The 16,160-nt window shown below is 31.8% G+C and overlaps 2 protein-coding genes across 7 annotated transcripts; one reads left to right on the top strand and one right to left on the bottom strand.

Moving 5' to 3' along the window:
* Window positions 1-400: 400 nt before the first annotated feature.
* On the bottom strand, window positions 401-5,334 carry LOC106776053 (potassium channel AKT2/3). The gene is made up of 11 exons (XM_014663353.2): window positions 4,715-5,334; window positions 4,195-4,413; window positions 3,330-3,488; window positions 3,181-3,238; window positions 2,777-3,094; window positions 2,150-2,389; window positions 1,738-2,055; window positions 1,458-1,643; window positions 1,282-1,357; window positions 634-1,206; window positions 401-534 (listed from the first exon to the last, which is right to left on the bottom strand). The coding sequence occupies exons 1-11, from the start codon at window positions 4,951-4,953 to the stop codon at window positions 422-424; spliced, it is 2,499 nt and encodes an 832-aa protein (XP_014518839.1). The 5' UTR covers window positions 4,954-5,334; the 3' UTR covers window positions 401-421.
* A 3,571-nt stretch (window positions 5,335-8,905) lies between these two features.
* LOC106775187 lies at window positions 8,906-15,293 on the top strand. 6 transcript variants are annotated; one of them, XR_001376789.2, is made up of 5 exons: window positions 8,913-9,118; window positions 9,195-9,438; window positions 11,395-11,444; window positions 14,407-14,840; window positions 15,056-15,293. XR_001376789.2 is itself a non-coding variant. In XM_022786867.1 (5 exons), the coding sequence occupies exons 1-5, from the start codon at window positions 9,014-9,016 to the stop codon at window positions 14,569-14,571; spliced, it is 531 nt and encodes a 176-aa protein (XP_022642588.1). In that variant the 5' UTR covers window positions 8,913-9,013; the 3' UTR covers window positions 14,572-15,293. The 6 variants fall into 6 exon arrangements, 5 of the variants coding, with proteins under 5 accessions (XP_022642589.1, XP_014517754.1, XP_022642588.1 ...); XM_022786867.1 differs by having other exon boundaries at window positions 8,913-9,037; window positions 9,068-9,118; window positions 9,198-9,438; window positions 14,407-15,293; XM_022786866.1 differs by having other exon boundaries at window positions 8,915-9,037; window positions 9,068-9,118; window positions 14,407-15,293.
* Window positions 15,294-16,160: the final 867 nt, after the last annotated feature.

Raw genomic sequence — 16,160 nt, 5'->3', positions numbered from 1 at the left:
CTATCTTAATTTAAAAATCATTCATCACCGAAATTAGCATTTACTATTTTTAATACTCAATTAAATACAGTCAACAATAAGAAATAAAAAAGAAATACCACGAATTTAAAAAGTAACAAAAGTATTTTACAGACATTAAAAATGACAATATTAATAAGTGCTTAAAACATATTTAAACTAAAATATTGATTAGTGATGAGATATGGTAAAAACAGAGTTTCTGCACCTGAAACTATCCTTCACTAAAGTTTTAATATATCCAACACTAAAAAGAACAGAAGTAAAAAACTATGACTTATAAACTAAGTAGCTGATGAAAAAATTCTCCAACCAAGCCATTTCTTTATGGCTACAGGATCAAGACAATGTAAATCTGTTGTGCAAGATCATTTATTTACACTTGACATCTTTGCATCTCAGCTCAGTCAACAAAAAAAAGTTTATCATTATCTCTAATCACATCAATGGAGTCTATTTCTGCTCCTTCTTCATTTGTTACCGTTGCATCTTTCGCATCAATCCCAAATTTTTCACCTGTTGAACAAGAACATACATACACAAATAAATAAACAAAAGGGTTTAAATTTTTATTGGTGGAGATTTTCTTAATTTGATGGAAATCTGGAATTTTACCTGCAATTTTTTTGAGTTCATCTAATGAATCAGGCATCCTTATTAGCTTCCCAGCTTGCATGATACCTTTTTCTCTTCTTACTACAGGATGACCTCTATATATGCTTACTCTAGCAATCTTTGGTCCATCATATCTTGTTTCTCCCATATGTTCCTCCTCTTGATGTTTCCCCCCCTTTGATGCAACTTCATCCGGCATAAACTCAATTACATTAATTCTATGTCCAATTTCACAATTATGCAGCATTTCAGTCATGGTGGATGAACAAAATTCATCATTATGTACTTCAGATACATCTGCACCATTCAGGACAAGCAACTTAACCATTTCCACATGCTTTTCTGCCATAGCAATTTGGATTGCTGTTGCATCATGACGATCTTTAGAGTCAACGTTTAATCCTTGTTTCAAAAGATCAGCCATCACTGTTAATTCGTTTCTTTTGGCGGCTGTACACAGAAGATCACCTGCTGTGTTCTGGTCTGAGAGAGCAGCAAACTGGAATAGGAGTCGAAATATGGAGTAATGTTTTGATGCTATAGCACCCCACATTGCAGTGTTATCATTCATGTCTGCAAATTTATGCTAATATAAATTAGCACATGGATATGAGATACCATTAAGATGGAAATTTAGGTAGATTGTACCTTTTATATGTATGTTGCATGTATACTTTAGTAACACTTTAACGCATTCTTCATGCCCATTTGATGCTGCTATATGCTGCACAACAGTTGTAGTTTTGACAAATAAATCTCTAGCTACTGTTGAAAGAAATATACAAAAGATTGAATAAGAATATGCATATTAGACAAGAACATACCAATGGAGTTTTCCCTTCCGAGTCTCCAATGTCAGGATCCAAACCTGCTCTCAGAAGCTCCTCAAGAAAAGCTGCATTGCCTGTGCTGGCCACAGTTAACAAGTTCACAGCCATGTTAGGGTCCTCTTCTTCCACATTCTCCACCATCAAATCTTTGATACTCAGATTCTTAATCTGCTTGAAATGCTGCATTTGCATAACATTTTCTTATATTTTAGAATTGAAACTAACCATAAGCATTAACAGTTGGAACTCACAAGCCAAGATAGTAGTACTCCACCTGAAGAAAATTTTTGAGTATTTGTATGTTGTCTTCTCTTTTAATCTGCATTGATTCTAGAAGGGTGTTGGTTTTCAGTCTCAGGAGCTGTGTAAGAGTCTTGGTTCTGTAGGTATAGCTCTGAGGTCTACAACAAAGGGCACCAACCTCTCCAAACATGTCCCCAGTATGCAGAGTCCCTAAAGTTTTCTCTTTCTCCATCACACTATCAATGATCTCCACTTCTCCAGACACAATAATGTAAATATCATCTGGTGCTTCATTTTGCATGATAACATCCTCTCTCGGAGGTATGTACTCTGCCTTCATTTTTGCAACCTGCACATCAACAATTCATCCCATCAATTTGCTTGCACAATGCTTGATTTATGCACTTACAATACAACTGTTAGAATCAAGTTTAGTTCCATACCAGGGACAAAATAATTTCTTTTGATACGCCTTTGAAAAGATAGACTTTCTCCACAGTTTCAAAAAACAAATGCTGGCAGATGCTTTTGCAAATAGACTTTGGTAGCTGCTCAATAAGCTGATGCTGATTCAAACTCTCTGCCTTAAATCTCAAACACATGTACGCCAAGATCTGTTCTTTTAACCTCGGAGGCAACCGATTTCGGCACACAAAGTTTGATGCTGCCTCAATGCTATTTCTCTGCACAGATAATGGAAGTTATTACATCAGACATCAGTCACAGTTACATATGATTCTTGCAGCATCATCATGATAAGTGACCTTTCAGTGGTCAACAATCTGAACTGAAGAAAGCATAAAACATGGAGTAGAAAGTAAGAGATCAAGAACTTTAACAGTAAAGACTATTCTATGCCATTATAAGCAAAATTCACAGTCTTTATATCTTGAGGGAGTGAAGACAGAAACAACCAACTGAGAAAAACATAGTATTAAACTTTTAACAGAAATAACTAACTGACAAAAAATCATCATTTAACACAACACGGTAACAAAATCTCCAACTCCATAACCTATATAAAGGATATTTTTAATGCATGTACATGACAAATGTAGAACAATACTTACAAATTCCATGGTACGACGAGTTCCTTCGACGACAAGATTTGTCATGTTACCGATCAAGTAAGAAGTTAGGCCAAGGTTAAAGAGCATGTAGAAAATAATGAAGATCATCTCCATGGTGTTGACGGCATGAAGGTCTCCATAACCTACAGTGGTCATGGTAGTGATGGACCAGTACATGGCAGAAATGTATCTGATCCGAAGGCTTGTCTCTCTGAAGTTTGGGTTCACAGCTCCAATCCATGTCTTCCCTTTGTGGGGATAAAGATCAGCTAGCATGTAATACAGACATCCAGCACAATGAACTGAAAAAAGTGTTACCTGCACCAGTTTCACACAAATGCATCAACGTTAAAAAACAATCTGTGGTTTATCTCATCCAGTCAAAGATAAATACATATACATACAGAAAGAAGCCTGGCACATCGGACCCAGAAATAGCTGAACCTGATGTCTTTCTCAAGCCTGGCAGATGAATGCAGCTAGATCAATATCAATACATAAAGAACACAACCCAGTTGCAGAGTGGATAATGAGAAAAGGAAAGAGGGAAAACCTTGTGAAGAACTGATTGACTCGTCTTATTCTCCAAAATCTAAGCAGGCCCAAGAGGAAGTATGGGAGACCCACTTTGTGTTTTCCAGTGAACAAATACCCAAGTGCCTCATATGGTACTGTTGATGCCAAATCCATCAGGAACCATGTAGACAGGTATCTGTCACAACATTTCTAACACTGTAATCATTTTCCTTCACTTTGCAAAACAATCACACCTTATAGCTAGCTACATAATCCAAATTTATGAATACTAAAGTGATGCAAAAATCATTCACCACTTCTCATTGCTTTAAATACTGGACCCAGTTTTTGACTTCCTGTTATGTACTCATTTATTTTTTATACTTCGAACCAGGTGCATCCGTTATCGAATTTGCGACAAAGACCTTTATCTGGTTGAATTTGATTATTCAAAGCCAACCCCCTTAAAAGTTGGTCTAACACAAATCAAAGTTATCAAACTTCCGTGGAAGTTAGGCCTATCTCCAAAAGGGAATTGTAATTCGGAAGCAAATTCAGAATCCATTCGGGAGAGAGAATATTTACATGTTATACCGAATCGAGTTCTTTCTGACTCTCTCTTAACATGATATTATATAGTATTTGGTGAATGAACTTTTTTAACTTTTTATTATAATAAACTGATGCTACTTTTACTTCACACCCTTGGCTTCAAATTCTTTAGAATCACAAAATAGTAATGATTGCTCTCGCCCATTTTTGTATACCATAGATGCGCTGGAAAAGTTTAACCATCCATTATTTTAAGCGTTTACATCAAAATGTGGAAATAAAGCAGAAGTCATTAGTTGCCAAATTTGGTTTCTGCAACAGAATGAGACAAAGATTAGTGATTCACTAACCTTACTACAATCTTCTTCTTGTCTCGAACCAGTAGATGAGTTGTTCGATCAATGTAAGCCAAGAAGAAAGTCAAAACAATGTCAATACCGAAGAAAATATCAACAACAGTGTCCGCAACATAGATTTTCATGTTAGAAGATTTGTGCATGAAAGCAACTTCGAAGGGATAAGTCCATGCAGAATAAGCTACCAGAAGAACCATAAAACTCTCCCAACACCTGCACATGCATAAACCAAAATGAAGAACTTAATCCCCTTAAATTTGAAAACACCAATCATACATAATATTCTCTTCTTGAAGCTAATTATAGTCAAAATCAATACGTATGTGCTTCAAACCAAGTTCTATGAAGAATCAAACAATTTAAAGGCTTACTGAGTTAAGAACTTGAAAGTCAAAAACTTCAACAAGCTGATATATATCGTATGTATACTGTCCAATAGACATTTGACAGAACCAACCTTGAAAAACACACAAGGTTTTTCAAAATCGTGTTTTTAGTGTTGAGGTAGTTGTACCTGTATCTGGAATCCATTGGTGATATGATCCACCCTTTTGAGTTAACAGGATTCTGGCTTGAAACACCAAGTGGGGGAAGAATGAGCTTAGAAATATTGCTCAGATTGAAAGATGGAGACATACAATCTTCTTCTTTGAGATGATGATCCTCCCCTGAATGATCATGCTCCTGCTTACTGTAACTCTCCTTCAAACTAGAAGCTAGTTGAGGATTATAGGAACTGAAGTTCCCCTCCATTTTACAGAATTAAGACAAGATATTGGTGGATTTTGAGAAAGAACAAGTGTGTATCTCTGAAGGAGGGAAGGATATAGAGAAAGAGATTAGAGTAGATTGTAAGGAAAAGGTTTGTTAGAGGAGGATAGAATGAAAGGGCAAGCTCAACATAATGAGCAAGAGCATTTATGGTGATGATATAATTGTGGATGGATGTGGGAGAATAGGTAGTGAAGCACTAATGAGGAATGGTGAGGAAGAAAAATGTGGTCTTGATGGCTAATGGTTGTAATGGTACAAGACATTATGTTGGTTAATTATGTTATGTGTTTGTAAGTTGGAAAGTGGTTTTAATTGCAGTTATTCTTATTCAGTTTATCTGTGGTTTATCAGAAGTTGAAGATCTGTGTCTAGGAAAAGTTTGATGATAATGTGTTTGTGATTTGTATGTTAATTTTGTGAGATCGAAATGGAAAAGTGTGGTACAGAGCAGTGAAACCTCCACTTTCCTTCTCTCTTCCTCTCTCATATAATTGTAACATCATTTTCTGATGTGAAATAAGGTTTGACAGGTAAGAATAATATTATTGACTCAAAGAAAAACACGTACAAGGTTTATGACCAGCAGGAAATTATCATGGTCAGAATGCAAAATAACCATAAGCTTCACGTGTAGAGCAAGAATTTATCTGGTTTGTGTCATGGTTTTGACTGTAGTAATACTACATTTACATTTATTTCACAAATAATATATAAAGATAACCATTATAAAAAAGAAAAATAATTATTTGAGATATATAAATTTTTTACATTCATTTCGTACTATTTTTTTCTCACTTTTTATTTTCTTCTTTCTTAAAAAAATTACAAAAATTTATATTTTATGATTATTTTAACTTTGTATAATATATCAAATAAATGTGAAATTATGTTATAATATTATTATTTTATGAAAAATAATATCAAATAAATATAAAAAATTTATATATACGAAATTATCATTTTTCTTTTACATGAATAAAAAGAATTTTTTATTAAATGATGAACTAGTGTATATTTACACTCAATACATATCATAAAAATAAAATGGTCATAAAATTAATAAATTTTATATTTAAAAGATAATAACATTAAATGTAAAAGTTATATATATAATTTAATATATTATTACGTATTCAAACTTTTGGGTTGGTGTTTCCAAATTTGAGTGAAAGGAGACTTGAATTGACTTAAGTTTTACTTTTACATGGATTTATTTTGAAAAAGTTGAGTTATTTGTTGAGCATGATGTTGTTGAATGATTGTTAAATATTCGAAAAGCATGTTTTTTTAATTTTGTGGAAGAAATGTGTTGCATGAAGATGAAGAGAAGTTAGCGACGTAAAGTATATTGGTCCAGTTTTTTTGATAACAATATTCCAACACAAAATTCAAATTCTCCACTTTCCTTACCACCTTCCATCAAATTAAATTTCACAAATTCAAATTATTCTAAATTAAAGCTATAAATATTCACTTCAATATTCTTTTTCAAGTCATTTTTTAATGAATTCTATCAACTAAGAATCAAAATATAAGATAATTTAAATATTGTTTTTCTCTTTCCATTCTTTTAAATACATTTTAAGATATATTACTCATGTAATTGAGAATGAGTATTAATTCTCTCACTTCTAACTTATTTAACAGAAATAATCGTAGAATTAAGAAAATGAATATTCAGAATAAAAATTTAACATAATTTTAATAATTTAAAATATGATGATAAGTTAAATGATATTATTATATGATATTTTATGTAAAAATATACCAACCATTCTAATATATTTAAATTTGATTTCATTATTATTTTGATGAATTATATATTAATTTATCTTTTTCACAATTTTGAGGTAATTAATTGTTTTATAGTGCCATAAATATATAAGTAGAAAGTAAATAGTCTTTGTATGGTGATGTTGTGACATACCCACCAATCCAAGATCGTAAACTAACCGACAATATTTCTATCACATTCACATCATCTACTAACTATTTTTTGACTAAAAAAATCATTTATATATATGTAAATTAATATTTAATAACATAGCTTTTATTAGGGCGAAAATTTGGAAGAAAAACAATAACTTCTACTGTCTTATCAGACCTAATTTTATTTCATCTTTTTACATAACTATATTGTAACCATGTCACATCAAAATATACGATAAGGTACGTCTTATGAAAAATAATACTTTCTTTATTCTTTTTCAAGTATACTTTTCTTTGAAAGAAATATTCTAATTTGTTTATTCCTTTATTAATGTTTTTTTTTCAACTATTGCGTAATTTTTAAAATAATCTATTATCACAAAATATAAACAGATTATTGTACTTTTAAGTAAGGACTTAAAATGAAAAACATATTTACATAAAAAATGGAAAACAACTAATAAGCATTTATAGAAAAATATGAATCTCTTTAAATACACGTTTATTTCACATGAAGAACGTACTAGTTATTATATTGTCATACTTAATATTTTCTAAATTCTTAATGATTTAAATTTCGAATATTTTTTACAGATAGTTTTCTTCTCAATTTTTATCAATAACTCGATAATAAATTGTTGAAGTTGCCAACTAATTTCTTAAAATACCATCTTTTTCACCTCAAGATAACCATATTATTATTTTTTTTTCAATACGAAAATTATAATAAAAAAAATAAGTAACTAAAAAAATATATTCATTAGACATATAGTTCAAACTGATTAAACAACTCTATTAATTGAACACGTCTACTTTACTAGGTGACGATATGGACAACTAAACTAAACTAAATATAAAATATAATAAACTTGAAAAACAAATTATTCTTATCTTTAAATATTTTCTTCGTATTAATGATTTTTATTAATAAAAAAAAGGATAAGAATATTTCAGTGATCCAATGATTCAAAGACACGATATGCATAGGCTATAATTGGTTTTGCCGACAACATGTAATAAATTGTATTAACTTTTCGATGAAAATAAAGTTTCACATTTATTTTTGGTTATGTTGACTTTGTCAAATTAAATACAAATTACGAAAATCAGCGAATAAAAAATATTTAAGCCTTAAATAAATTTACAAAACTATTATTATTATTAGTTATATTATTGTAGCATAACTTTTCTTTTTATAAAAAAATTCAAAATATTAGGTTAACTTCTATGATAATGTTTTAAAACTTTTTTATTAATATTATGTAGCATGTTCAAATAAAACAAAAAACGTGTGGCCCTTCAACTTAATGCATACACCTACCTTGTTTTAAATAATATTATCGAATCGTTAGTATATATTTCATATAATATTTATTAACTTAGTAATGACATAAAAAACTTATTTGTTATATTTAAGATTTTATATGACGTCAAGAGGATTAAACTTCAATTATAGTAATTCGACATTATACTTTTAATCACTTCTGCAAATTATATTGATTTTAGAATTTTTAAGTCTGGTTTTGTGGTTTCTACAATTGTAACTTGTATTATTATTATTATTATTATTATTATTATTATTATTATTATTATTATTATTATTATTATTATTATTATTAACGTACATGATGCAAAGGTGATATATATTTTTAAATATTTATAATATATTGTATTATGAATTAGTAATTTTAGTAATTTTAAGATAGAATTTAAATAACGTATTTTTTAACTGTTTATAATATATTGTATTATGAATTAATATTTTTAGTAATTTTAAGATGGAATTTAAATAAATATAAGTAAGTTTTAACTTAGAAATAAGTAACACATGTGTTGAACATATTTTTTAAGTTGGTTGAATTAATAGTATTTATAATTTTATGCTAATATGAAATTTAAAGAAATTTAAGTTTGGTGAATTAACAATACAAATATAAATGTGAGGAATAAACAAAAAATGAATGAAGAAAAAAAAAAAAATTTTACAAGGAAGACAGAAATAAACCCTAAACAAAAACAAAATAAAAAAGAGGTTAGAGTATATCAGGCATTTACGATCCAAAGCTAATTCCCAAATAACAACAGTGGGTGTGAGAAATACGGAACAAAAATGGCTAATCAGTCGTCACCGTCACCGTCGCCGTCGCCGTCGCCGTCGCCGTCGCCGTCGCCGTCGCCATCACCCCCACGGCGGAAAACTCTTCCTCCAACTCCTGTACTCTCTCGTTCTCTCTGATTATGTTAACGTCCATAGTGATTCAATTTGATTCTGATATGTGGAAACGGAACAGCAGCAGTACGTGGAGGTTAGTTGCGCAAGTTCTGGGATGAAACGGCGGTTCGCGCTGGGGACCGACGCGGGGTTTGCGGTGGCACTGATCAATCGGAAGTTGAAGGGAAAGGTGGTGCCTGCGTCGCACATAGAAGCAGTGAAGGACGGAGAAGAACCCATTGCATTTGGTCCCACATCGTTTCTTTCTGACTTTGGTGATGGTTGGAAACTCCAAACTGTAACCCTCACCGATCTTTCTTCAGGCAAGTACAGTAGGCTCTTTGTTTCTTAGGACCTCCCTTATCAAACATTGATGTTGCAAAGATAATTTTAGTTTATGAGAAATACCTTTTTATTCTTATTTTTCTCTTCTAAAGTATTTTTGAGAAAGTTTTTCCTACATGTTTTAAGTAGATTTTCAGAAAAATGTTCAGTTATTTGTTTCTCCAAACTCAAGAAAATGAAAGAGGAAGATACCAAGTATCTGATGTTATTGATATCGCTAACGTGCATCCTAAAAAACAAAAATATTGACCTAATATCGAGTGTTTCTCAAATATGACTGTTTTATTTATATTAAAAAAATAATCTAGACATTTATGATTATAGAGGATGTGTTACTTATTTATAATTATAGCAGTACTCGTGATTATATAAGATCATTTCATTATTTCTATAATTATAATATTCTCCTTCAAGTTTATGTATCTATCTTATTGCAAATATAACCATTAAGTGGTTCTCTTGGAGACTTGGTGAATACGTTTGGTCTTTCATGAAAGATAGGATTACATACGATATGTAATGTTGTTTTAATGAAAGACAGGATTACAAACAATATGTAATGTTGTCACATACAAGGTGCATTCGGAAATTTCTCCAAATTTAAGTTTCATGAGTTGTTTTAACCATATGAGTTCACGACATTTTGCCCTTGACTTTACCACAACATTTTTTTCTTATTTTTTTTTTCCAAATATTAAATTACATCCATAAGGAACACAATATCTTGAATTCGGGTGTCTACCACTTGGTCACCATGCCCAGTTAGTGTCAGAATAACCAACAATGAGTATTTTCCATATTTTCATAAATGATTCATTTTCTAGGAGCCTTCTTAGTACAGTTTAGGATTCGTACAACTACATCTCAATGATGTTGAGAAGGGCAATTTAAAAATTGATTTACTACACTCACTCTGCAAAGTGATGTCAGGATGAGTAATAATGAGGTGTTTAAGATCAACTAAAATTCTGTACCTCGCAGGATCAGAAAAAGGTTCTCTTAAGTCAATTTAAAATTTAACACTTGGATCCATTGGTGTTCTACAGGCTTAGTATTTATCATTCTTGTTTCTTCTAGAATGTCGAGAGCATGTTTTCATTGAGATATCATCAAACCATTCTTGAAATGTGCTACTTCTAGACCAAGAAAATACCTAAAGTGTCCAAGATCTTTGTTTGGAACTTTTGAGCAATATATTATTTTAATTGTACAATACCCTCATTGTCATTACCTTTGATGACAATGTCATCCACATATACTATGAGATAAATAGATCCTTGGAGAGAATAACAATAGAACAAAGAATGATTCCAACTCCTAAATACATCACCCCGTCATCACTTCGTATCATTCCAACTCCTAAGTACCACTACTTTGAAGGGCACACATGTCATCAATCATTGGTTGCAACCACTCTAGGTGATATAAAACTTCACGTGGAGACTGAGGAAAAGGAATAGAAGATAACGAGGACAAACAACTATATTATATAGGGGAAATCCTATGATAACTGAGATTTGTATAGTAGGCAGAAGGGTTATAAGTATAATACCTTTACAAATGACAATAGGTCCATCATTTTATAATTATATCAATATTTCTAATTATATGGGACCAATTCCTTATTTCTATAACAGAGTATTTGGGTGAGCATTTGAAAAATATATTTTGAATGAAATCGATTTTGGTTAAAGTTGATTGTTAAGTGAAGCTATTCTTGTTAGGGTCTAAAAGCAGTTTAGTAGTATTTGTAATTAAAAGAGACGTTAGTGTAATTTCATAAGAACGAGTTAAAAGATTTTGCATGTAAAACAAAATTTAACCCGAGGAATGTGGAAAACGATTTATCATGTCAGTATGTTTTAATTTTATGAATGTATATGGTAGTAAAAAGAATGTATAATTATTTAAACGTTCTGTTTTATTGTTTTCAGAAGTGAGGAATGGACAATTTCAACAGATGCGAATGCAGGCACCGGGGCTGGTAAGTTTATTTTTAATCTGAAGGAAGAAGTACTATGTAAATTTTGCCCACACACACACACACACACACACACACATATATATATATATATATATTATACATTACTTATACAACAATAATTCAATATTTCCGCACCATAATAGAAGTAACAAATAATAAAAAGTGATAATACATTATAAGTAAACGAGATTAAACTGCATAAATAACTACAGAATTTATAAATTCATAAAGCATAAGTTCTTGATGTGAAAACCATTTTCTAAAAGGAGTTAATTTCTTCAAATAATTTGAGTCTAATAAAATACTGTTATTGTTGGGTATAAGTTTTTTTTACTTGAGAGTTTGTGTGTGATCACCACGGGTTTAAAGTGTTTACCTATGTTTACTCAGAAAAGGTTTGATAGTGTGTTAACTCGTTTTCTCTATCTATGATCATATACTTGTAAGAGTTACGAATTAACCCAAGAGTTTGATAACCTTGGTTGAGAAAATGAAACTTAGTGTTTAAAAGTGGGTGTGTGAATTTTCATTAATGTAAGCTTGTATTGAAAGGTTTATGTATGAAGAGAAAAGGAGTGAGTCACCAACTTCTAAGCCCATATACGGATACGACATGGACACATATACAGAAAAAATATAGGACCCGGGACACAGCGTGTATATACATATTAGTTTTAAAACGGTCAAATAACACATTGTCATTGTCAACTAACACAAAATGAGTCTAATCTATCTATTTAACATCCAAAAAGCGAAAAGTGGTAATCATAGATTTGTTCCTTATTTTTATAATCATAATAAAAACTTAAGCAATAAGTTTACAAGTTTATGGGTTTTTTAGAAAATTATTGGATTTGTTGTTATTAACATTCTCAAATTTGGAAGGAATATTATTTCTTTCTTATTCACATTCTGAGGTTATTAACCTCTATAAATATACATGGGTTAGCTGCATATTTTAGGAAATGCAGACTCTTAATTCTAAGGATCAGATCCCTATGATTACGGGATCAATCAACATAAATAAATCTAATAAATGCAGCTCGTAACTGTTGCATAAATACAACCCATCAAATATAAAAACATCCTAAAATATATCATGACAATTACTACCACGTCAATCATGGTTTTTGACACTCCCCCTCAAGCTGGTGAATAGGTGTTTTCCATTCCCAGCTTGGATATAATCCCTTCAAATTTACTGCAGTTCAGGCCCTTGGTGAGGATGTCCGCAAGTTGATTCTGAGTGGACACATATGGTGTGCAAATCATGCCACTGTCAAGTTTTTCCTTGATAAAGTGTCTATCAACTTCAATATGTTTAGTCCTATCATGTTGAACCGGGTTGTGAGCTATGCTAATTGCAGATTTATTGTCGCAATATAACCTCATAGGTTCGTCCCACTTTATCTTCAAGTCTTCCAATATAATCTTCAGCCATAGAAGTTCACATATTCCGTGGGCCATTGCACGAAATTCTGCTTCAGCACTTGATCTAGCCACTACACTCTGTTTTTTACTCTTCCAAGTGACTAAGTTTCTACCGAGGAAGGTGCAGTATCCCGTGGTTGACCTTCTATCTACAACTGACCCTGCATAGTCTGCATCTGTATATGCTTCAAGACTTACACTCTTGTTTCGCTTGAACAAAATTCCTCTTCCGGAGGTTCCTTTTAAGTACTGAACAATCCTAAGGGCAGCTTGTAGATGAGCTTCCTTTGGTTGGTGCATAAATTGGCTGACTAGACTTACAGCAAAAGCAATGTCTGGTCTAGTATGAGATAAGTAGATAAGTCTGCCCACAAGTCTTTGATACATTTCCTTGTCCACTGCAATATCCTCCTCCATACTTCCCAATTTTACATTTGGATCAACTGGAGTACTTGTTGGTCTGCAGTCTGTCTTTCTTGTTTCTTTGAGCAAATCAGTAATATACTTCTGTTGAGATATGAAGATCCCTTTCTTGGAATGAGCCACTTCAATTCCCAAAAAATATTTAAGCCTCCCTAGTGTCTTGATCTCAAATTCAGTGGCAAGACACTCACTTAACACTTGTTGTTCTTGTTTGTCGTCCCCACTTAAAACCAATATACTATGACATTCTTCTTGTTTTTCTTGATCTTTTTCTTGTTTCTTTCTGCTGCAAGCTTCTATTATTACGAACAACAAGCTATAGAAGATGTGATTGATTAGCGATTTTGTTTACCCTTGTAGTATCATACTCCCGGAAGGCTTCATCTAACCTTGTAGAATCCTTCTTCTTCTTGGAGGATGTCATCTATCATGATCTTTGATAGGTTTGATATATTGAATAACCTCTGATTGTACTGTGTACTGCAGTTTTCTTCTTATTCCTTGACTTCATTCCTCCCACATTTTGAACTTAAGGAGGGCAATAAAATTCAAGATCGTATATTTTCTTTCCTATTCTAATATCAGTTTTATCAACTGGTATTTAGAACAACCTTCTCGGCATTGTGGTCCAATTTGAGGGGTATGGTGAACACGAATATGGAGTCAAGAATGGATGGATATGAATGGATGTTGCAAGAAGCTATTCTATGACAGAGAGAAAGCTGAGAACAATCTCTTGACAACATAAATAGAGGATTTTGAAAAAAACGAAACTTAGTGTTTAAGACTGAATGAGCAATTTCATTAATGATAAGGCAGTACAGAGAGGTCTAGGAAGAGAATGAGTGGCTCCCAACCACACTGCAACAATACCAATGTCTAAAAGCAAACGCTACCGTCATTACTAATACTAACCGTGCAGATCAGTATATACTAATAGGAGAGAACAAAATACTAAACATTTATTTAACTAAATGTAATGAAAATTTTACCTTAATCAAATTATTTAAAAGCAAACATCTATTTTTATGTAGTAACTTTTTGTATCCATTTCAAGTGCTGCTGACGGCTGAGCTTATTTTCCTCGTATTTGACTTTCTTATCCCAGGTTGCAGGCGTCCCGGGTACTGCAAGGAGCGTATCCAACCCAATCACCTTTGTATATATTGTTAAAATCATGTTTGCTTTTATTTTGATATTTGTTCTTGGTGCAATTTTTACTTTGTTTCTCGATAACCTTCCTGCATTCATACTGTTTCTCAAGTCAATCTAGTGCACTTTTATGCTTATGTATGTATGCATTAAATAAAGGGCTCAATCAACCAGCCTTTTTGTTAAGTACTTGAATTCAAACTATTTAATATTTCATATTAGCTGAGCTAATAATTTTTAAATGCTGAGTTCTTAGATATTAATCTTCTAGGGGGACTTGTTTTAGTGTTGCTTATAGCAAATATGTCAATCTGTGGGAAGATTCATTCATGGATTCCAGAACTTGACGCTTTTCCATCATCGTGCAATCTTGGCATCATCATACCAAAGGTAGAAGTGGAACTACTTCCTGATGAGCTCTTGTAAACCGGGTAGCTTAAATCTAAAAAACATATTTGAATAAACTTGTATTTGAAGGTAGGAAACATAATGTGCAAAAACTATAGTGTGCAGGAACCGTAGTGTTGCATTGTCCTCTAACTTTAATTCTTCTTGCACACTGTGTTTCCTACCTCTCACATCATGGTACCATACATAATGTGCAGGAAGAATTTGCCCAATGGATGTTAGAAGGAGGCACTTCCATGATGTGAGAGGTGTCCATTAAGCTCTTTTGGTGCGTTCTTTTCTGTTTTGCTTCAATATTTAAATTTAAATTATGCTGAGAAAAGATGGCAACGACCAACCTCCAAGTTTACTTTTACACATATTCAGTTGCTGGCCTATCTTCCTCAAACCAAATTGAGCACCGCTGCTCCACAATGAATACATTTTTTTTCCTAAGGTTTGAATATTTTTTTACTGCTTCAAGAATTTGTAAAATTTTGTTAATGGTACCCAATAAAAAAATTGGGTGAAAAGTGTTTAACACATGGTAAAATATTTAAAAAAGGGGCTGAATGATAAAATGTGAAAATTGAAAACCTGATAGTAAAATATACAAAAATAAAAAATAAAAAATAAAAATTGAGACGTAGATTTAACCAAATGATCAAGCTTTTAAATGATAAACCTAATCAAAGAATAAAACTTTATATTAATTCCTGCACATACATCTTTTTTATTAGCTTTGTTATAAAATAACATTTATTAATTTATCTTCTAAAACTTGAAATTTCTAATTTTTCAGCCATCTAGTTGAGTTTAATAGCTATTAATTTTGAAAGCTTACTAATTCCATTAAAAAGTATCAAATCAATTGTTCAAAGTAGAAGGGATCAAGAAAATTTATGTACTTGGAAATGATTTTGCTAGTGCACACGCCTATTTGAAGCAGTCACAATTTTTTAAGACTAAATAAATATTTTGTAATGACTAAAATAAAATTACTCAAATATTGTCATTCTGAACGTGATAATGTTGAGAAATTATCTATAACTCAAATGTAAAGTCACAAACATTCTTCAGTTGATCTCATTTTATTTGTTGGATCCATATCATCTCATCTCATTGTTTAGTTGGGTCCATGTCACTTCCTCTCATTTGATCACTTTCTGTGGAACATGTTTGCCTAAGAGGTTCCCACGAGGATTTCAACTGTCAGACCCATGCTCACAGATTAAAAATAAATAAATAAAAAAAATCTGAAAATGCTTTATCTATATTGTCCCCCCAAAAGAACAATGCATTCTACAACTTTCAGAAGAACGG

The sequence above is a fragment of the Vigna radiata genome, chromosome 10 (assembly GCF_000741045.1).
Source record: "Vigna radiata var. radiata cultivar VC1973A chromosome 10, Vradiata_ver6, whole genome shotgun sequence".
Lineage (NCBI taxonomy): Eukaryota > Viridiplantae > Streptophyta > Magnoliopsida > Fabales > Fabaceae > Vigna > Vigna radiata.
Note: the sequence above shows the minus strand (reverse complement) of the source record. Positions and strands in the feature narration are given on the sequence as shown.